Source organism: Erigeron canadensis, chromosome 4 (genome assembly GCF_010389155.1).
Source record: "Erigeron canadensis isolate Cc75 chromosome 4, C_canadensis_v1, whole genome shotgun sequence".
Taxonomy (NCBI): Eukaryota; Viridiplantae; Streptophyta; class Magnoliopsida; order Asterales; family Asteraceae; genus Erigeron; species Erigeron canadensis.
Genome location: NC_057764.1, coordinates 43,022,877 through 43,044,708, shown reverse-complemented (window position 1 = coordinate 43,044,708; position 21,832 = coordinate 43,022,877). Strand labels below are relative to the sequence as shown.

The 21,832-nt window shown below is 33.5% G+C and overlaps 2 protein-coding genes and 1 non-coding gene across 3 annotated transcripts; 2 read left to right on the top strand and 1 right to left on the bottom strand.

Annotated features, from left to right (window-relative positions):
• Window positions 1–191: 191 nt before the first annotated feature.
• TRNAN-GUU lies at window positions 192–265 on the bottom strand. Its single transcript has one exon. It is a non-coding gene; the product is annotated as a tRNA-Asn (tRNA).
• Window positions 266–5,626: 5,361 nt separating this feature from the next.
• On the top strand, window positions 5,627–12,832 carry LOC122597676 (zinc finger BED domain-containing protein RICESLEEPER 2-like). The gene is made up of 6 exons (XM_043770249.1): window positions 5,627–5,792; window positions 5,981–6,128; window positions 6,244–6,321; window positions 6,592–6,676; window positions 10,673–12,710; window positions 12,792–12,832. Exons 1-6 carry the CDS (start codon window positions 5,627–5,629, stop codon window positions 12,830–12,832), a joined length of 2,556 nt encoding a protein of 851 aa, XP_043626184.1.
• Window positions 12,833–13,577: 745 nt separating this feature from the next.
• LOC122595203 (casein kinase 1-like protein 2) lies at window positions 13,578–21,295 on the top strand. Its single transcript, XM_043767536.1, has 14 exons — window positions 13,578–13,939; window positions 14,037–14,077; window positions 15,933–16,002; window positions 16,410–16,558; window positions 16,654–16,749; window positions 16,841–16,911; window positions 17,488–17,549; window positions 17,628–17,691; window positions 18,010–18,094; window positions 18,508–18,634; window positions 18,996–19,078; window positions 19,150–19,213; window positions 20,031–20,164; window positions 20,709–21,295. Exons 1-14 carry the CDS (start codon window positions 13,864–13,866, stop codon window positions 20,988–20,990), a joined length of 1,404 nt encoding a protein of 467 aa, XP_043623471.1. The 5' UTR covers window positions 13,578–13,863; the 3' UTR covers window positions 20,991–21,295.
• Window positions 21,296–21,832: the final 537 nt, after the last annotated feature.

Here is a 21,832-nt window from a genome sequence, read left to right as displayed (position 1 = left end):
TTGGCATCTATACATTTAAACCGGCAACAAACGTTACAAAAATGATAAAAGTGCTACGTGTTTATAAGCCGAAAAGTTGTGTTCAAAGCAAATAAGTTGTCCCAGCTGTATCAACAATCATTGACAATAAAGTTTGGTCACCAAACATTACAAAATAAACTTTCTTAAAAAATGTTTTAAAAAGAATAAATCGCTAGAAGGAGGGCTTGAACCTCCGACCTTGTGGTTAACAGCCACACGCTCTAACCAACTGAGCTATTCCAGCTGATTTGTTTGTCATGTTTTAATAATGATTCTTATTTGTATTAGCACTACATCATGGGATATGAGCAACAACAAAATCTTTTTTCGCTAATACTCTTGATGAAGTACCAAATATACATATAACAATATTCAATATCACTTCCCATTCGCTGGATTATTTAAACGTGAATAACAATCAATTCTCATTCGTTAGAAGCCACGAGAGCAAGTACCCGCACGTTGTGGCGGTGAGATGGTGGGGTGATACCTAGGTCATAAAGTATGATAGGTTATAGGAGTTGATATGTCATAAAGTATGATAGTCAAATGCCTTAGCCGTACGGATTCTGCCCTCGGATTTAAAAATTTGTCGAAAGTATATCGAATGACATCTCTAATGAAAGAGCATGAAATTTTAAGAACACCCATACAATTTTTATAATTTATAGGTTTTTGAGATAAAAGATTTTGAATGAATTGGATGAATAAATGATTTATGGAGGAGAGAGAAAAAAGATGATTGGTTGAGATTTGAGGAAAAAGAAGGGGTATTATAGTTATTTTAGATAAATATATAATAGATAGGAGGGGTATTTTGGGGAAGTATTTAAAATCAATATTGAAAATTCTTAGTTCATTGTTGAAAATATAGAGAAAATCTGTTTTATAATATAGTATAGATAAATTGAGATATATAGTTGCGTGCTAATTTAGCAGCCTTTCTAATTGAATATTTTTTGTGTTCGGATTTTTTGAGTTACACCTTAGTTAAAAGCATCGTTTGGTAACTCTGGTTAAGATCAAGCTGTATTAGCATTTATAACTTAAGTCAAGCTTGTGACTTGCTTACCTCGTCCGATTAGCCTAACGCAAAGTGCGGCCAAAAAAATTATCGTTTTTTTATCAATCTACCCATCAGCTCTATAGCATTTCTCATGCCTTTGCCTTGTCATGGGTTATGGTTTTTGGATGATAATTGATTAGAACATCACTAAGATTATTTTTCATGTTACTATACCATATGTTGTCAATACTTTATACTGTGATGTACCAAATATCAGTTATTATTCTTATTACTTAAACTATAAATCTTTTTAAAGGATTAGTTTAATACTACTACTAAGATGGGATTAATGGAACATGGTAAAGTGAATAGAGTGGACAAGGAAGGGAACATATATGCATGTTGTCATCTTATTATTAAGAGATTATTTAGATTAATATGTTAAGTCAATATTGTAACACCATCTTTAATTTTAAAAGTATCCAAATCACTTAAGTTTTAAAGATTGGAGTCATGAGACAAAAGCATGGATTTGACATAAGGGAAAGTGGTACCAGTTTTCAACAAGAAAACAATGACCGATAGTTCTATTTAAATACTCGTATTTTATATTTTAGAAGCAGCAAAGTCAGAAAATATATAGGAAACCAAAAAAATAAATAAAATATATTGGATTTTTACAATGAATAAATTAGACAATTTCACCTAACTACAATATTTAAGTTTGAAAAAAACTCTAGCTATAAAAAAAAATATATCAGATATCCTTTAAACATATTCTTAAACAAAGCATTATTTGTTTAAGTTATTTTCTCCAATTGGTTAAATTTATTACAAATCCAAATACAAGCGTCTAAGTTAAAACTCAAGTTTTCAAAGTAATTTTTCAATATCTCTATTTCAAACTTTTTTTTTTTTTTTTTTTTTTTTTGTTATTGTTGAATTTTCTCAATAGCTTTAGTTAGTGATAGTTTATAGATTTTCTCATTAATTTTTAAACATATTTATCATTTTTACCTACAAAAACTTTGATATTCAAGTTATATCACTGTTTTGAAGTTTTCTATGGTAAAAATTGTAACTAAATATACTTACTAAAATATTATAATGAACTAGTAAAGTTGTGACAACACTTACTATATCTTAGACACACAGATAAGACAGTGGGTGTGGGGGATGGGCTATGAACAACTGTTAGAAATACAGGAAAACAGACTAAACTATCACCGGTACTCATTGACTTGTCACTTATTGTTAAAGAAACAATTGATTTGATAACATATTTCATTAATTAATTGTTACTATATACGAGTAATTATTTTTTAATTTTTAAAAGTTGGTCAACTATGTTACTTGATGGTTTAATCATATAAGGGTGAAACTGAATATCCAATGTTTAAAATGATGTCATTTACTCTAAATTCCACATTGAATGAAATCATGTATCTTATATCTAGCGTTGATTTGATTTGTTATTTATTTAAAAACTGTAAAACAGATCTTCACAGACTTTTTGGCAAACTAAAAAAAGTTCAATGACATCAGACGAATCAAACAAGGGTTGCACCATTCAGTTTGTTCAGATTTAATGTAAAAAAAAAATAGTTAGTTCAAATTTGGTTAATCACTGTTATGTAATGTGAAACTTAACTTCATTTAACCTTCTCACTAGTCACTCAATGATGTTGGTGAGTAATTAGCTTGAGTATATAGAAGTATAGAACAGGAAAAATAAGTAAAATGTGACCCTTATCGACTGTAATCGGCGTCCTCCATGTACTTGTCTATCAGTACGATATAGAGAAGGCATAGCGTTAATACCAGGAGTGATAATTTTGGGCACAACGCTAACACATAAATAACAGGTTTATGCATAACTCGTTTAATCAAGGGGTTCAGCAGCCAACTCATTAGAGTAGTGGACATTAGATTAAGATAACATGCAAAAATATATATGTTCAACTTGTTTATAAGAGGGTACCCAATGGTGAGGACTCATCCCCAAAGACTAGTCCATGTCAGCGCCACATCAGCAAAAAACACTCCAAGGACTAATCCCTCCAAAATGCACCCAATGGACTCATCCCTCAAGGACTAGTCTTGGACCCACTAATTTTTTTGTCTTCTTCTTTGTATATAGCATTAAAACAAAAAAAAAAACCATAAAAGGACTCGTCCCTGCAGGGACTAGTGACCCGGACGAGCACCAAGGACGAGTGGAGGACTAGTTACACCCAATGGTGTAGACTAGTCCCTCCATGCCGAACTAGTGAGGGAGGAGCCCCATTGGACACCCTCTAACATGTCAACCCATTTAAACTGGTTGCACTGTGTTTGGTTTAAGTGTGTCCAAGTTACGGTTGAGTTTTTCGACACAATTAATTAACCTAGTCACATTTGGGTTGGTTCAACTAGTCAACCCCAACCGGGCTTAATACGGGCTAAAAGAGGTCCGCTGATCGGGCCTTCAAGGAGTTATCCTAACAGGGTCCCACACCAACTCTTGTGGTACTACTAGATAACTAGAATCACTTGTTTTAGAAGCAACATTAAGCTACATACCTGCAAGGCTGTAACCTGATCCCTCCCTATCACAATGCCAAATCAAGCAATTACTCCAAGATAGAATCCCAATGAAATCTTTGGACTTTTCTTGGTTCTTCTGCCCCATAATCCATTTCTTTTGTTTTGTAGGGGCCATTCACTCACTCTCTCTATATATACATACAAAAAAAAAAAAACGTTTTGTATCTATATGTACTCAGAAAAAAATCATACTTTCCAAACCCCATATCATTCAAAATATATCACATTGTCATCATAATCACTAACCCCCATAAAGAAAGAAATGAACTCAAGATTCTTCAGTTTTTTTATAATAATAATAATGGTGCATAATTTGAGTGTAAATTGCAGGCCTTTTGCACCACCAACTCAAGGACTTCAGTTAGATCAGCTGACTATGGCCTTAAAACAGGTGTGTGTATGAGTTTCTAGATTCTTTAGCCAATTTGACTTTGTGGGTGTGTTTCAAAAGTTGAAATGAAATCTTGGTTTTGTTTTGTAGGGTGGTAACATAATAGGATCAAGCCCACCAAGGTGTGAACACAAGTGCTATGGGTGCAGTCCATGTGAAGCTACACAAGTACCAACCACTAGTGGTGTAACCATCCAGTACTCCAACTATGAGCCAGAGGGCTGGAAATGCAAGTGTGGCCCGAGTTTCTATGCACCATGAACCTGTCCATGTTGGTCTGGTCAACCTAACCAGGATCCTTGACTTTTTTATTCTTCTTGATTATTCCTTCTTGCTGCTACGTTGTGTATATGTAGAAAGTAGACACTATAAATTTGTATTTGTGAGAGTGACTTTTGCTTTTTTGTGGAATTAACTTGAGTTATCCAATTAAGTTTTGTTTTGGTTGAGTGTTTGTGTACTTTTGATCATAAATGCTAATGCAATTCACTTTAAATAATGTTTGAAAATCAAATGTAAAGTGTATATCTTTGTTATCATTATAGATGAAAACTGTGTATCATGAAACCATATCTTATATAAACTTTCATTGTACTCAACAAAATCTGTTAAAAGAACTTCTTTTACCCACTTGTCATACAAACCATTTATAACACGTTAAGCCGCCTAATGCATCAGCATTTTTAACATATATTAGATCAATAAATAACACAAGATTCGAAAAACTATCACACTTACTTTATGATTTTTGTGATGATGAAATTAACCATCTTGGACTTAGCTGGCCAAATGATTGACATGTTGTTAACCAGCATTAAAAGTCTAAGCTTTATAACCATTCAAAGATGTTTATCTAGTAAGGTAGTCATCTTGAAGATAGATTATAAGTTTATGTGATAGTTAAATAAAAATTTTAAATTTATAGCCTATAGACATTTAGAAATTTTAGTTAAATTTAATTAACACAATAAAACTATGATTAGCATTTTCTTATCTGGACCCTAGGCCCAAACGCAGCCCACATATGTATAGATGTATCATATTTGCGAATATAATGCCTTTTGGTTTCATCAGTACTCAGTGAACAAAATCCCTCTCTATCCATGGCGCAATCTACACGTCGAGTATGCCCCTTCTTCATACAGATCTCATATATATATATATATATCTACACATGTGATCTCTATTTATGAATTTCGTTTTGCTATAATATAGAAATGCTATATATATATATATGATCATTTTAATGTTGTAGCAAAAATTATATATCCACAATCATTTGGTACGAGATCTTAATGATTTTACATTTATTTCCAGCCAAATTATATTGTTGATGTTAGATCTCTGACCTTTATTATGATTATAACATTTGCTAGTTTTCCTCACGAAATCGACGTTTTGTAAAGGGCATTGTCATGGCGAAAAGTAGTGTTGTATGAGGAAGTCTTCATCATAAAACAGAATGTACCACAAAAGTGATACTAAAAATGTATAAGAGTTAAATCCAAATTTCATCTTCAGATAATCTTGCATGATTCTTCATGGTGTATATATATGCAGGATTTGATAGATTTATAGACCTCGAATAATTCTTTTATTTTCATGGTCGGACGATTATATGCATGCAGGATGCCAGCCCTATCATTAAAAACATTCTTCTTTTGGACTCAGAAGGAAAACGAGTAGCAGTCAAGTATTTTTCGGATGATTGGCCAACTAATAGTGCAAAGCTCGCCTTTGAAAAGTTTGTGTTTGCAAAAACTCTTAAAACCAATGCTAGGACTGAAGGTTTGATAATTTTCAAACTTAATTTGACATATATAAATACATGCATGTTCTCTTGAAATAAAATGCACATATATAAATACATGCAGTAATATATTGAAAACATTGGGGTGTTTTGCAATGTTTTAGCAATGCGGTATCCTTTGTTAAGTTTATGAATTCATAATACGTGTGTGTACATATATATGCAGCGGAGATAGGAATGTTTGAGAATAATGTGATAGTGTTCAGATTCATGCAAGATTTGCATTTCTTTGTAACTGGAGGTGATGATGAAAATGAATTAGCTCTAGCAACAGTCTTACAAGGCTTTTTTGATGCTGTTACTCTTCTCCTCAGGTCAACATATTGTTGAAATCTTTTGTTTTATTTCTTTCTTGTTTCTTGATATACTTGTCACGAATGTTGACGTTTCTCTATTCCTCAGTCTAACTTTCTCAGGTTCTTGATGCAGGGGCAATGTTGATCAAAGGGAGGCACTTGAAAATTTGGATCTAATATATTTGTGTCTTGATGAGATTGTTGATGGAGGGTATGCAACTACATGTATCTTATAATTCACTCTTAGTTACAACTTTATCTCGAGTAGAGATAAATTAAAAGAGACTGCTTACAATTACTGTCATTATGAATACTCATTCACAATTAGATCATGAATTTATACCCAAACTTATATATGACTTTTCACATACAATAAACGCAATACAAATGACGTTTGTAGTACAATCGGAGTCTCATATCTATATGGATCTCAAAGTAGCCATAATCAAGAAACGTTAACTAGGTATGAGTTATGCTGCAGGATGATTCTTGAAACAGATGGGAGTATGATTGCTGGTAAAGTAGTTACACACAACATAGACGAGGGATCTCCCTTATCAGAACAGGTAATTAAGTTCAACTTCTACTCCTTTAAATTTGTTCTAAGCTAGCAGTGCTTGTTTCAGGTTTTTTGAAACATTAAGTGAAATCATTTTTGGGGCATAGTTCATTAAAGTAATCAAAGAAAGAAAAAAAAATTTGGTTAGCTCAACTTATGTTGTTGAAATACTAGCAAAAAGAAGGTGCATAATTTGATGTAAAAACCAATAGTGGTGTTACTGTAATGTAAATTGTATAATGATACATAGTCCAAATTTACAATAGTAAACCTGGTATACAGAAATTTAAAGCCTTTCGTTTTTTGGGGCCGAAGCGGTTGCTTACCCTATGATAAGTATTAAGCCGACAATGGTTCTAAGCTACGTTTTTGAACTATACTTAATTTTAACGTTATATTAATTAGTTTGAAGAAAAACTACAAGAATTTTTTATTTAAAGTTATATAACATCCTTTATTGACAATATTCAAGCTTAACTAGCTATTATGTGGTTTATCTTGTTCAATACTTCTCATCTTAAATTTGATCTATGTCGATAATATATATTTTATCGTCTTGGTTCAAAAATATTTTTCACAACGGGTTATTCTATTGCTTACAAGACATATATGACGATATATGTACAAAAACTAATATCTTCCCTTTTAAGTTTATTACTACTTAAAATCAATGTAGATTGAGAAGCTACTTTTTCAAAAATTCTATCACTTGAATTTCTTGATTACCATTGGGAAGATATGTGCGTATGAGTTAAAAGACATTTTTTCTTGGTAACCTAAACATAGAAAACCTTATCCATAAAGGATTATTCGGGAATTATGTGTGACTCTTTGTATTCTAGTATTTATAGGCATAACTTCTCTTTGATAACAATTGATATTAGTGTCACAATTATTATATATTTCATATTATATAAGTTGGTAAAACATGTGTGATAAATCTGTGCGCGCAGTAGCATTTCCTTTTTCATTATGTATTGTTGTTTGCATATATACTAAATCAATTAATTTTCTTGGCCAATACAACAGAATTTTGAAATTGGTTTTCTTGGTAAAACTTATTTGTCAAAAAAAAATTACTTTCAGATTGAATATTTTCTTTGCAGACTATTACCCAAGCTTTGATTGCAGCTCGTGACCATTTTACAAGATCACTTCTTAGATAATGATTTATTTATTTGTTTTATTTTATTGTATGATCGTTCGAATTCAAAGTTAATAAAATATTGTTGTGTTATTTTTACCATATTGAGATTTGTTTAGTTCATATCAAGATCAATCTCTCTACCCTTTATTGTGGATATACTATATTTTATCTTCTTATACTCCGTCTTTGACGAAAGTGGATATTGTTTGGTGATATACTTGTTTAGTACTTACATTGAATACATAATAGTTTACATAGACCGTGTGTGCATGCGTTTAGATTTAACATTATTGCTTTAGAGGAAAGTTATTTTGAGAAATCCTAAAAAAAAAAAACTCAAGAACCAATCTGGACCACTCATTTTCTTATATTTTCTCTCTCCTCCATTAAATAAGAAAATTGACCTAAATCATTTAAAATGTTTTGTCTCACAAACCGTAAATCGTTAGACGAAACAAAAAACATGGGTAGTCTTATAATTTCATCCTCTTTCATTAAAGATCCAATTCGATATAATTTTGACGACTTTTTAATTTTCATTTTTTTTCCCATCACGTTCATCCTACACATTTTTTTTCCCCATCACGTTCATCCTACACATGTGTAGGTTCATCCTACACATGTGTAGGATCATTGTTTTCACATGTAAATTAGTAAATGAACATATGTACACAACAATGAAGGTCAAGGGCGGAGCCCATCAATCTATGGCAGAGCCATGGTGGCCAAGGACGGAGCCCGTCAGTCCATGGCGGAGCCATAGCGGCTAAGGGCGGAGCCCGTTAGGTAGATCACCCCTCACTGGTCACCCCCTATGACCTATCACCCTTTATGACCTATCACCCTTTATGACCTATCACCCTATGACCTATCACCCTCTATGACCTATCACCTCCACTAGCTTTGGTTTATGAATATCCTTAAGGGCGAAGCCCGTTCGGAATTATAATTTTTGTTCAACCTACACATGTGTAAGTTCAACCTACACATGTGTAAGTTCAACCTACCCATGTGTAAGTTATGTGTAACTACAAAAAAAAACGAAAATTAAAAAGTCGTCAAAAGTATACCAAATTGGATCTCTAATGAAAGAGGACGAAATTTTAAGACTACCCATGCTTTTTGTTTCGTCTAACGATTTACGGTTTGTGAGTTAGAACATTTTGAATGATTTGGGTGAATTTTATTATTTAAATGAAGAGAGAGAAAGAATGTGTGGTCCAGATTGATTCCTAAATTCTTTTTTTTTTTAAGATTTCTCAAAATAACTCACCCCTGTTGTTCTAATATCATGTGAATTGGCTAGAGGCCTAGCAAATTATACATGTTAAAATTGTGATGGATGAGCTAAAATAAAGGGGTGGACCATGCATGTGGAATCAAATGCGCTGATGTTTTACATTATGGATTGAAATGGGAGAAAACAAACCTTTATTTCTAAAATCATCTTACACAAAAGATTGTAAGTTTTAAAACTTTAATCATATTTTTTTACTGACAAATATTTTACAACACATATGCTAACTCAAAATTAATCTATGTAAATTGTTATGTTAGCAATTACTCCTTGATTTTACATATAAAGGAACAAAAACTCTATAATCACATGTAAATATTTATTTTCACATATATATCACATCTTGTTTGCCATCAAAAAATCATTTGGAGATGACATAATTTGCCATTTGACTATAGGAAGTGATCCAGATATTAACAATTCTCTCACGTGCATTATGCGGGAATGTCCATGTCTCAGGGCCAAAGAAAGCTGAAAAAATGGGGCGAAATGGTCGTGAAGACCATCTCTCATAGATATATACAAATCAATAGTTAAGATTAAAATTTTATTAATTATCAATTGTATTCAATTGACCTAGAGACTAATATAATAATGAACCTAGTATTTTTAAAAATATCAGTTTGAGACTAATAAATTTATAACTATACAAGTATAAATTATTTGGTTTTCGTCTTATTTCAAATCTGAAATAACTTGGGATGTCTAAAGATATCTAAGCAATAATCTGTTACAGATTAATCGTATATTTTAGTTATTTTATAGGGGTGTTGAAAAAACCTAAACCCAATTAACCCGACCCGATCTAAATGGGTTTGGGTTAAATAAATGGGTTTGGGTTAAATGGGTTGGGTTATTCGGGTTTCGGGTTAGTTATTCGGATAACCATACCCATATAAATTTAATTGGTTTGGGTTGTGGGTGAAAAAGTTTTATTTCGGGTTAACCCGAACAACCCGAATAAATTCTCTAGATTTTCTAATTATTATAATTTATAAATATGTTATGGTTACCAATAATACTAACTAACAACTAAATAGTATCTAGTTCTAGTTTCATAAAACCCATCCAAATCCAATGAATCCATATCTATATACATTTATCGACTTGACATCTTAAGGACTTGACTACTAGAGTATGCTACTACTGCAGCTACTGATGTACCTATAATTGTATATATTTAAAAATCAATTAAAATTATAATTTAAAATTTGTCTTTTAACTATTAGATATTTTTAACTCTTTTTTATTTCTCTACTTCTCTTGCTTATTAGTAGTATTTACTACTTAGTATAATAGGTAAATACTAACGACCAACTCACCAAGTTTCATCTCATCTTGATTTTTAATTGCTTTGAAATATTGAAAGGTACTTTCTAATTCCATGAGTTCACTACTTCATTTTATTCTTTAAAATTTAATTTTCAATAGTATTTGCTTATTTAAATTTTGTGTTATTTCGGGTTTTTTTAATTCATGAAACATACTGTAACAAACATCAACTTGTTTAAACCTTTTTCATAACTTTGAATCTCACGTGTTATTGGCTTTTTTTATAGATGTCAGAACCAGATGACTTTGTTGAACAAGATACCATTGATCTTGAAGACAATGAGAATGGGAACCATCTCGCAACTGGAAAGAATAAGACCAAAATCTACAAACCAAGATCGTGGGTGTGGGAACACTTCAATAGGAGTACTGTTGAAGGTAAACTGAGAGCCGCATGTGCTCATTGTGGCGATATGTACTTGTGCGGAACTAAAAATTACGGTACTTCGAATCTTAAGAATCATTTACTTTTTAAATGTAAAGTTTACAAATCAGGGGAAGGTCAAACCCAAATTGCTTTTGAAAAAGGGGATGAAAGAAAAATGATAGCACACCAGTTTAAACAAAAAGCAATTAAAAAGGCTTTAGCTCATATGATAGTTGTAGATGAGTTTCCTTTCAGTTTCGTGAAAAATAAAGGGTTTAGACATTATAATAGCGTTTCCCAACCGTTGTTTAAAATTCCATGTAGAAGTACTATGACCATAGCTACTTATGACTTGTTTCTTGAGGAGAAGGAAAAGGTTCGTGACTTTATTAAAAGAAACATTGGTAGAATTTGTTTGACCACTGATGGTTGGACTTCTACTCAACAAGTCAATCATATATGTCTCACCGCTCACTTTATAGACAATGAATGGAAGTTAAGGAAAAAAGTGTTGAGTTTTAAACAACTTGATAGTCATAAGGGGGTTGACATTGGAAAAGAAATAGAGCAGTGTTTGATAGATTGGAAAATTGAGAATGTTTTTACAATTTCGGTGGACAATGCTAGTGCTAATGATGTCGCTGTTAATTTTTTAAGAAATGTGCTTAAAAGTTCAAACCATTGTCTATTGACGGGTCAGTACACTCACATTCGATGTGTAGCTCACATACTAAACTTAGTGGTGCAAGATGGCATTAAAAAGGTTGGTAAGTCGATTGAGAAGATTAGATATGCCGTAAGGTGGATTAGACAGTCGGGTTTAAGAATCAAAAAGTTTGCTGAATATGCCAAAATTGTTAAATGTGATACTACCAAAAATTTGATTAGAGATGTACCTACAAGATGGAATTCCACTTACAACATGTTGGAAGTTGCCCAAGCTTATGAAAATACATTTCAAAGATACAATTTGTTAGATTCGGAGTTCGGGAAAGATATGACAGAAGCGGGTTTTGAGATGCTTACACGGGATGATTGGGCAAATGCTAGGAAGTTATGTCATTTTTTAGAAATTTTTTATCATGTTACTTTGAAGGTTTCAGGCACACATTATGTGACATCAAACACTTGCATGGATGATATTGCCTCAATTCGTACACACTTGAATGAAGCTCTAAACGATCCTAGTGAAGTTGAACTTTGTCAAATTGCATCAGCAATGAAACCTAAGTTTGACAAGTACTTTGGGGATGTAAAGAAAATGAACTTGCTGTTATATCTTTCTTTGATTCTTGATCCAAGAAACAAGAAACCTTACTGGGGCATTTTACTTGATGATCATTATGGAATGGATGGGGCTGAGGTTGTGAGTGAGAAGAAGACATACATATTAGAGGCTACGGGAACATTGTATAACGAGTATGTGCGACTTCATTCTCCATGTTCAAGTTCCACTACCGGGTCTTCTACTTCATCTACAATATTAGGGAAACGTTCAAACCCCGATGTTATGGAGGCAAAAGCCCCCACAAGAAACAAACTAAGAGAGAAGATGAAAACAAACACAATTGAATCCATTAGTGAGTTGCAAAAGTACTTGGATGAAAGTCTGGAAGATGATTCATCCATGTTTGACATATTGGCATGGTGGAAAGTTAATAGCCCAAGGTTTCCAACTTTATCGTTGATGGCCAGAGACTTGTTTGCAATTCCAGTCTCAACAGTTGCCTCTGAATCAGTGTTTAGCACTAGTGGAAGGGTTTTGGATCCATTTAGGAGTTCCTTGACCCCTATGATTGTCGAATCCCTCATTTGTACCCAAGATTGGCTTCGCACTGGGTCAAATGTGAACCCACCAGTTGAGGAGGATTGGGACAATATTCAAGAAATTCATAAAGGTAATTTTGTTTCTCTGTTAGTCCATTACATCTTTCAATATTCATAGATTTTATCTAAGATTATGTCATTTATTATTGTAGAATTGGAAACAAGAATTGTTGGTTCTTCAAATGTAGAGTGACTGAAGCAACAAGGTATATAAGAATTTCACGTGAAGAAACAAGCAGGAATACTCTTTTGGACTAGACGTATATTCTATAATGCATGTTTGCATCAAGAACTCAAGAAGGAACACTATTTTGGACTACATTAGTATAATCTCTAATGCATGCTTGCACCAAGAAGAAAGACTCTTTTGAACTACTAGTATAATGCATGCTTGCAAGCTCTTCTTTTCTGTACTCTAATGTTCTGATGATGCATAATCTTCTTTTTTGTATTCTAAATTTCTAATGATGTATTTCAAAAATCATATGCTGAAATCGTATGTAGCTAAAGTATTATAATGTACAAGTATTTGGGCAAGTGATCTGTTGTGTAAATTGGAAGTTTTTGTAGTTTTTCAAAATCTTTTCAAATGGTTATTTCGGGTTTAACCCAAAACCCAACCCAAATCAACCCGAACCATATAACCCGAATCTTTATTCGGTTTGGGTTACGGGTCACATTTTCCATGGCTAAAACCCGAATAACCCGACCCATATAACTCAAAACCCGATTAACCCGACCGATTAACACCCCTAAATCTATACTAGTTAGAATCGAACGTTAATCGAAAATTCATACTGTATATAGGGAGTATGAGTATATCTATAATACATTGGTGATTACATACATAAATACCGCGTAATTACTGTGTAAGCGTTTTTTTCTTCTTAATTTAATATTTTTTACTGTGCGTGAGTGATATCATCACGACGATCTCTCCTTCTCTCTCCCCCAAATCCATCATTATTCCAACCTAATTACACTCACACACACACACATATATTCATTCAATTATTATATCAATTCAATTGATCTAATTTCTTTTGACCTAATTTTTACATTTCTTACAATAGAAGCCTTAACTTCACTGTTCATGGCGGTTGACGCTGGTGGTTGACGTGGACTTCCGGTTCACTTCAATCCTCCGAGTCACCGCTTCAAGCACCTGACCGGAATTTCTTTAAATTAGGGTTTTAAATTATCTATATATACATTTTTTTTGTGATGGAACCTCGTGTGGGGAATAAGTTTCGACTAGGGCGTAAGATCGGTAGCGGTTCTTTCGGAGAGATCTACTTAGGTTTATATTCCATTTTATATTTAATTTCCATTATATTACTGAAATTATGATGCTTTTTGTTGATTAAATTTTGTGAATTTGGTTGTTGTTGTTACAGGTACTAATATTCAGACTAATGAAGAAGTTGCTATTAAGCTTGTGAGTATAACTTTTGTTTTTTTTTTTCTTACAATTTTTTGGACTAAATTGTGTTATTGTTTGGCTTAACTGTTTGGATGATATATGCTATATATATATAGAATCCGATTCTATATACAGGATTTGTTTTCTAGACCTTTGAATAGCAAGTGTAGAGCTAGCAAACTTATGTAAATGATTACGTGTCACAATAATTACGTGAAATGTTGCATCTTTATTTAGAAATGCAACCATTGGCCATCGGGATTGATATATGAACAACGAATCAACGATTATTGTAATTTCGAGGATATGGATGTTTTACCGTGTGTACATGTGGTTCAATGTTTTTTGTTTGTTTATATATTTTCATAGTTGGTGGAGATTGACAAAGTTAAAAGTAGAAAGCATGTAAAGTAAGATAATTGGCTTTTATTGTTTCGTGTTAGTTGGTTTTACATTCTCAAGACACCCATAATGTAGTCTTTGGATTTATAACTTTCGCACAGCTTAAATAGTTGCACTTATGGCCTTATTGGAGAAGATTTATGTTAATAAATTTTATGCCTATTGTGTAATATGAAACATTTAAGGTAGATATATTCAAGGTATGGTAATTCTTGAGTATGTATGAACAATCCCTGGGTCTCGTTTTACTTTCTTTGTCCTCTCATTGGCTGTTGTCAGCTGTTTAAGCAATGCAATAAATTCAAATTTACAGTTGGATAGTAATCTATATCAAAGGCGAAACAATGAAACATAAAACAATGTGGAAAGATTTGGAGAGAAAGCAAGTAGAATGCTTGCTAGTCGTTTTTATTGACAAAACGACACTTGCTCTCATTGTTGACCAAATGGATTATGGAACATATTTTTTTTTTTTGGGTAAAAGGGGTTTTACCCTGGTTATCTTTACCAAATGGGACATCTTAAAATTTTCAATTTGGTATCAGGAAGACATTAATGCTATCTTGCCACATATGGGTTTAGCAGTTTTCTTAACTCGAGCTAAAAAGGCACCGACTAGAAAAGTGGGTGCTTAAGTGGTTTGGTATTAACATATCTCCAAACTTGGAATGAAATGATCAGTTTTGTACGTGCTTACGTTATTGGTTTGTGACTCTCTTGTAAGATTTGCTTTAGATGCTGGAAATTTTGATGGTATGCTACATTTATATGAATATCATATATTGAAACTACGGGAGCAGGCATTGTAACTTCATCAGATACCAGAAATTGCATATATGCATTATAAATTCAGACAAGAGATACCAGGAATTGATATAATTTAAGAAATTTACTGAAATAAACCCAAGGTAAGACCATAAATAGTCGCAGGAGAGTCGAATGATTGAATGCCCAATTGCAGGAAACAGTTTAATTGTAAATAAGGTGCTTGAGTATGTGTGTAAACTTATCGTTGTGACTTTACTAGTCAGTTTAGAGTGAATAAGAGTTTTGTCTATTTAGGGTGTGTTTGGTATGGGAAATAAAGGAGAGAAATGGAAATGGCTTGTTGTTTAGTAGGGAGAAAATAAAATGGGAGGAGAATGGGCCATCTCTCAAATGAATTGGGTTTATGCAATATTGGTTGGATTAAAAGATTATGTTCTTAAGCATTTCCCAGGTCAATTTCTCCATCGTTACCGAAAGAATGGAATCTATTAGATTTCTTTACCATTTTCATTTCTATTTATACCATTTCTTTGGTTCTTTTCGTTTCTCTCAATTTGTCACTGCCAAAAGCGCAATTGGGTAAGAATTTCTAATTGAACTAATGATCGGAATTGCTTGTCTTGCTTTATTACAAGTTCGTTGAGGCTTTTAAAATTTTCTGTGTCCTAACGGGTTTTGTTTTGCTCTTTCCTCTTCACAGGAAAATATCAAAACAAAACATCCGCAATTGCTTTATGAATCGAAGTTGTACAAGATTCTACAAGGAGGAAGTAAGGATTATTCCATAATTTTGTATCGCTGTTTAAAGTTGGCAATATTGATCCACCTACTTGTAAATGCATCAATTTGGGTTTTTTTTTTGGGATAAAGACATCAATTTGGGTTAGCTACAATGGAAGCAGGTTAATTGTGTTGGAAGCCTCAACATGCATCATTAATGATTACACGTTCGTAAATCATTTCAAATGAAATGTAATAACATAGTGATCACACAGTAACTATGATGGAAAATGGACAAAAGAAATGCGTGGGGTCGATTCATCTTTTACTAGAAACCATCTGTTTCAGTTCAGACCCATTTTAATTTGTTACACATCCACACACATTTTGCCACTTCTGCTACAAGTTACAACCTATTCGTTATTCTTACCGACTCTCGTGTCTGCCAATTTGTTAGCTGGAATTCCAAATGTGAGGTGGTATGGTGTTGAAGGAGACTACAATGTTCTCGTGATGGATTTATTGGGACCGAGTCTTGAGGATTTGTTTAACTTCTGTAGTAGGAAGTTGTCATTGAAAACCGTCCTTATGCTAGCTGATCAGATGGTATAACTTTCTTCATTGTGCGTGCATCCTTTACCGAGTGTTGACAATTGTATAGTCTCTTATCAACTGTTTTTTGGTCATCATATCTATTGCAGATCAATCGTGTTGAATTTATCCATTGTAAATCATTTTTGCATAGGGATATTAAGCCAGACAACTTTCTTATGGGTTTAGGAAGGCGTGCTAATCAGGTTTCAGTCCATTTTTTATTTTTCTTCTCAACTATTTCTGATTTTTATGCATTGCGTTTAAAACATATATATGTGTGTGTGTGCATTTTAGGTCTATGCTATTGATTTTGGGCTAGCCAAGAAATATAGGGACTCTACAACTCATCAGCATATTCCTTATAGGTAAGTGAAAGTCATATAACCCGATTCAGCCCACTTCTACGACCTAACGGGGCAAATTGCCATCTCTAAACTCCCTGTGTTTGAGTTATATTGTTTAATTAACATTAAATATTAACAAGTTAGGGAACTTTTAGGCCTGCAGCATTGGAGAAAATGGGTGATAACTGATAAGTAAAAACCAATGATAAAATCATCCTAGATCTATACATTTTCTAATGGAGCCACTATGCCATTGCTCGGGTGGTAACCTTGACCCATTTACTTATGAAAGGATTGTTTTGGCTTATATGTCATAACCCAATTGGGCCAAATAAAAGTTTTTAGCTAACATGGGAAAACGTTGAAAGCTGTACGGATTTTTTGTTTGCATACAACCTTCATATGACATTTAAAGCTTTATATATTTATAATTATTCTTTTGATCATCAATAACAGTTTTATGTGGTTCAACCCGTGTAGTTAAAGTTCTGACTTTTTACCCAAGCTGATCACTTTGCCACCTCTAGCCATTGTGCTTGTTTATCCAAGTGCAAGACTTTATGCATATTTTGCCATAACATGTCATATATAATACAGGGAGAACAAGAACTTAACAGGGACAGCTCGGTATGCTAGCATGAATACTCACCTTGGAATTGGTAAGCGTGTGGTGGTCAAATTTGTTCAAGCATATGAATAAAATTATTATTCTTACACGATAGTGTATTTGTTCTTAGAACAAAGTAGAAGAGATGATTTGGAATCACTTGGATACGTTCTTATGTATTTCCTAAGAGGAAGGTACCCAGTCAATATTTTAATTTGCAAGCAGTAACATGCAGTGCCAGCAACGCCTTTTCACTTCATTTATAACTTGGTCTTTAGCCGTCCAATTTCAAATCTGTCAAACAAACTCTTCAGTTTTGGAAATGTTATCATTAAGCAATGTAACTTTTTCAAAAGAATTTGAAATCAGTCAACTCTGTACACACCCAAAGTAATAGTGAATATGTGGTGATCAAATTAGAAATGAAGTGAAAGTATGTTGCTATCTCGCATGACTTTTGTCTATTCAACTCGCATGACTTTTGTCGTGACGACTTGCGTTGTACATTGTAGTCTCCCCTGGCAAGGACTGAAAGCTGGGAACAAGAAACAGAAGTATGAAAAAATTAGTGAGAAGAAGGTCTCCACCTCTATTGAGGTAAATCAATTCCTTCATTCACTTATGAATGGGTCTATCTGGGTTATGTTATATCGCTAACGGGTCAAATGGATTGAGTAAATGGCTAAAAAAGAGGGTTTTTTTTACAAGTTGGCCAAACTGTATTCTTAATGCAACAAACTACTTAAATTCGTTATATTTTGGGAATTAGATTATTTTTAAATGATAACATTTGTATACTCACTTTTGTCACTCTAATTGTCAGTATTTGTCTTAAATAAAGTTTGACAAAAAACCTATCACCCAATCCTACTTGACCCTTTTTGTCTAGTACTCAAAGTGACCTGTTACGTGACTGACCCTTACATCCCATCTGTACTATTCCATTATTTTGGGTGTTGCAGTATGCCTTATGCCATAGAATTTATGTTATTTTTAAAAATATGTTTCAGTCTCTATGCCGGGGATACCCAACAGAGTTTGCATCATACTTCCATTATTGTCGCTCTCTAAGATTTGATGATAAGCCGGATTATGCTTATTTGAAAAGAATTTTTCGTGATCTTTTTATTCGTGAAGGTTTGGCTACTATACCTTTCTTATTGTGTGTTGCTAGTGGTTGAAGATAGTTTTGTTAAGTTTAAATATTAAATATTTTTTCCATCCTTATAAATAGCAATGTTTGGTTTAACGAATTTTATTAGTGTTAAAATATTAGTTAAATATCTAAAGCGCCTCCTCATCAGGACAAAGTTTGTAACATTCACTAATAAAAAAGTACAGTTATGTTGAAAATAGAGGAAGCAATTTTAAACTTATTTATGTAAACACTAAACACATGTCAATTTAAATGCTAACCAGTTAAAAATTTGATAATATTGGGATGATCGACGTATATAGTATCTTCTAATAATAATTTCCTCTTTATTTATTGTTTCAGGTTTTCAGTTTGATTACATCTTTGATTGGACTATTTTGAAGTATCAGCAATCACAGCTTGCCAATCCTCCATCCCGTGGTCTTGTAAGTTGCTCTACTTATGGAGCCATTATTATGGAAACCTAGTGTTTTTGAATAATGTAATGCTTTGTCAGGCTGCTGCTGCTGGAACAAGTTCAGGTATACCTCCCGTGGCTGCCAATTCGAATAGGCTGTCAGGTTAGTATTAGAGAGCATTTGACGTATATTTGAATGTGATTATGTTGAATAAATCAATAATCAGATAGTCAGATGTTAACAAGCGTGAGTTTTCTCTGCTGTTTGAAGCTGTGATAACTGATAAGTAGATAGTTAGATGGAAGACTTTTTGATAAATTTTGATTATTTAAGCCATTCACAGGCAAAATGATCAAAAGAGGCATGTAGTAAAGAAAACAGAGAGTTGGTTTGGTGTAGTTGGAGTATCTTAATTTAGGATTAAAATGGGTAAAATGTACTTCTTGTTCTTATCTAGGTAAATCTGTTTTGTTGCAGCTTGTATGAATCTGATTAATTAATCTTAGATAATGGCATATTCAAAGGTAGAAGTTATATGAAGAATCTTCTTTGTACAAACATCAGGTAGCTAGACAGTTCCAATAATTAGGTGATAATTGGTTCCAGAACGTAGATCATTGCAACTCGTTAGTGCGTGGTGAAACAATTGTTCCCAAGCAAGTGAGCAACTGTTTGGGAGATTTTGCCATTTAGATTTTAGAGTAGAAATTTATAAAGAACTTATAAACCAATAAAGACCATGAAGAAAGCTCATACATCCGAATTGTACAATCAGTTCATTTTATGAGGATGAAAAGTATGTAAAACTGTCCAAGTAGCCAATAGCCATCTAAAAAAAGATAGTTCTCTGACGTTCATGCAATGGTAGGGTCTAGAGGACCGTATCATAGATTGCTTTCACTATTGAATGTTGGTCTCTGAATAATTTTTTTATGAAATTTGTGATCAGGAATATATTTTCTTTACTGTTGATTGGCAGGTGGCGAAGAAGTTAGGCCTGGTTGGTCCTCCTCAAATCCTTCCCGAACTAGAAATGTTGGAATGCCCTTCAGTTCTGGAAACCTTTCTAAACAGAAAAATCCAGCTTCCAGTGATCCAGCCTTGAGTAGAGAGGTATGCACCATTGCAATTTGTTATTATTTCTTTTTTTAATGGTACCTGTTGTTTACCATTCTACAGCTGGCTGATCAAAATGAGGACCCCAAATTGCTCCACCCATGTGGTACTTCATTATACAATATATATGATCCATCTGTGTCCGTATAGAATATAGATTTCACCATCTACATCCAGAAGATTGTATGCTTTGGGAGCTCTCTTTGAATAAAATGATTTCGAAATTTATATGTGCTAAATTTGGCCCTTGGACGACTTCTAAACCCCTTCGGTTTGCTTGATCCATTTGACTTGTTTATACTTTTAGCAAAAAAAATTTATTGTGGCCCTTTAGTTTGACATAAAACTCAACCAAATTGTCCCATAAATAAGTAACCTAGGTGCAACTGTCACTTATGTATGGAAAAAAGTCGTCTTGATTTTTTCTTCAACCTTTTGAGCTACTTTCAAGAGAAAAACCCACTGAAAATTTGACTTTTTTGTGCCTAATCATAGGATTTTTGATGATCTTTTAATCACACTTTTATTTCTGACTATGCAGTTATCGAGCTCTAATATGTTGCAATCATATGGATCTTCAAGGCGACCTGCTGTCTCTGGCAGCCGTGACCCAATGCCAAGCAGTGGTGAAGCCGAGCCATCACTTGGGCGCACAACAGATGCAAGCCCTGGCGCTCTTCGCAGAGTCACAAGTAGCGGTCAAAGGAGTTCGCCCGTCGTAGCTTCAGATCAGAAACGCTCGACTACCAGTAAAAACCCGGGGCCCGCTAACATAAAGAACTTTGAATCAACTCTCAAAGGTATCGAGGGTCTGCATTTTTAAACACAAAGTGATAACAGGTTTGTTTCATTTGATCAGCCATGGCTTGGCCATGGCTCGGTGGCTCCTGCACCATGTAAATTTTTTTCAAAAGTAAAGAACCCGGATACGAATGTGTTGTCTCAGTTCACGCAATAACAAAGAGGTCTTTGGAGGCCAGAGGCATTCCAGAACTGTTATGTTTTTTCAATACACGTGGTTTTGTGGAAACTGAGATGCTATGTTGTGGATATCAACTTTGTAATATGGATGTCAACCATTGTATGATTTTTTATTAATTCAATACGAGACTCGTGATGCTTGTGGTACTTTCTGAATATCTTTTTTTTTTCTTTGCGCAAATTGAACTGAAAAAAATCGATATTATATCGAACTAAAAGTGTACCTAACATTAGGTTGGGTTTTCAATTGTGTAAGTTTCGGTCTAAATATAAAAACAAAAAATCGTCAATATTGATTAGAGATGAGCTTCGATTTTGGGTTCTCTAACATAAGATTGTTATTCAGATGAGCCATGTTAAACTCACAAACAAATTACAAATACATTTTGACAAAACTAGATGAATGCCGCACACTGCGAATCTGTGATGGTGATGATGGTAGCAACATCGTGAATGGTGGTGACGGTGGTGAGTAATGTAGGTATTGATGAAAAAAGGACAATGTAGTTATTTTAAAAATTAAGAAGTAGGTGTTTTAATGAATCCACAATTTAATAATCAGTTGTCCGGACCTAATTTTTTTTGTTTACCAGTTACCACATCAGTGTCTTTAATTTTTTTTTGAACAACAGTGGTAATTGGACTCAACGGCATGCCTCTTCATCGTCCGGTAAAGACCGACCA

Coding starts and splice junctions, on each gene's coding strand:
- LOC122595203 (XM_043767536.1), top strand. CDS start 13,864: ATGGAACCTCGTGTGGGGAATAAGTTTCGACTAGGGCGTAAGATCGGT. Junction 18,635..18,995: donor TGATCTTTTTATTCGTGAAG/GTTTGGCTACTA, acceptor TTATTGTTTCAG/GTTTTCAGTTTGATTACATC. Junction 20,165..20,708: donor ATCCAGCCTTGAGTAGAGAG/GTATGCACCATT, acceptor CTGACTATGCAG/TTATCGAGCTCTAATATGTT.
- LOC122597676 (XM_043770249.1), top strand. CDS start 5,627: ATGCAGGATGCCAGCCCTATCATTAAAAACATTCTTCTTTTGGACTCA. Junction 6,129..6,243: donor GCTGTTACTCTTCTCCTCAG/GTCAACATATTG, acceptor TTCTTGATGCAG/GGGCAATGTTGATCAAAGGG. Junction 12,711..12,791: donor TATTCAAGAAATTCATAAAG/GTAATTTTGTTT, acceptor TTATTATTGTAG/AATTGGAAACAAGAATTGTT.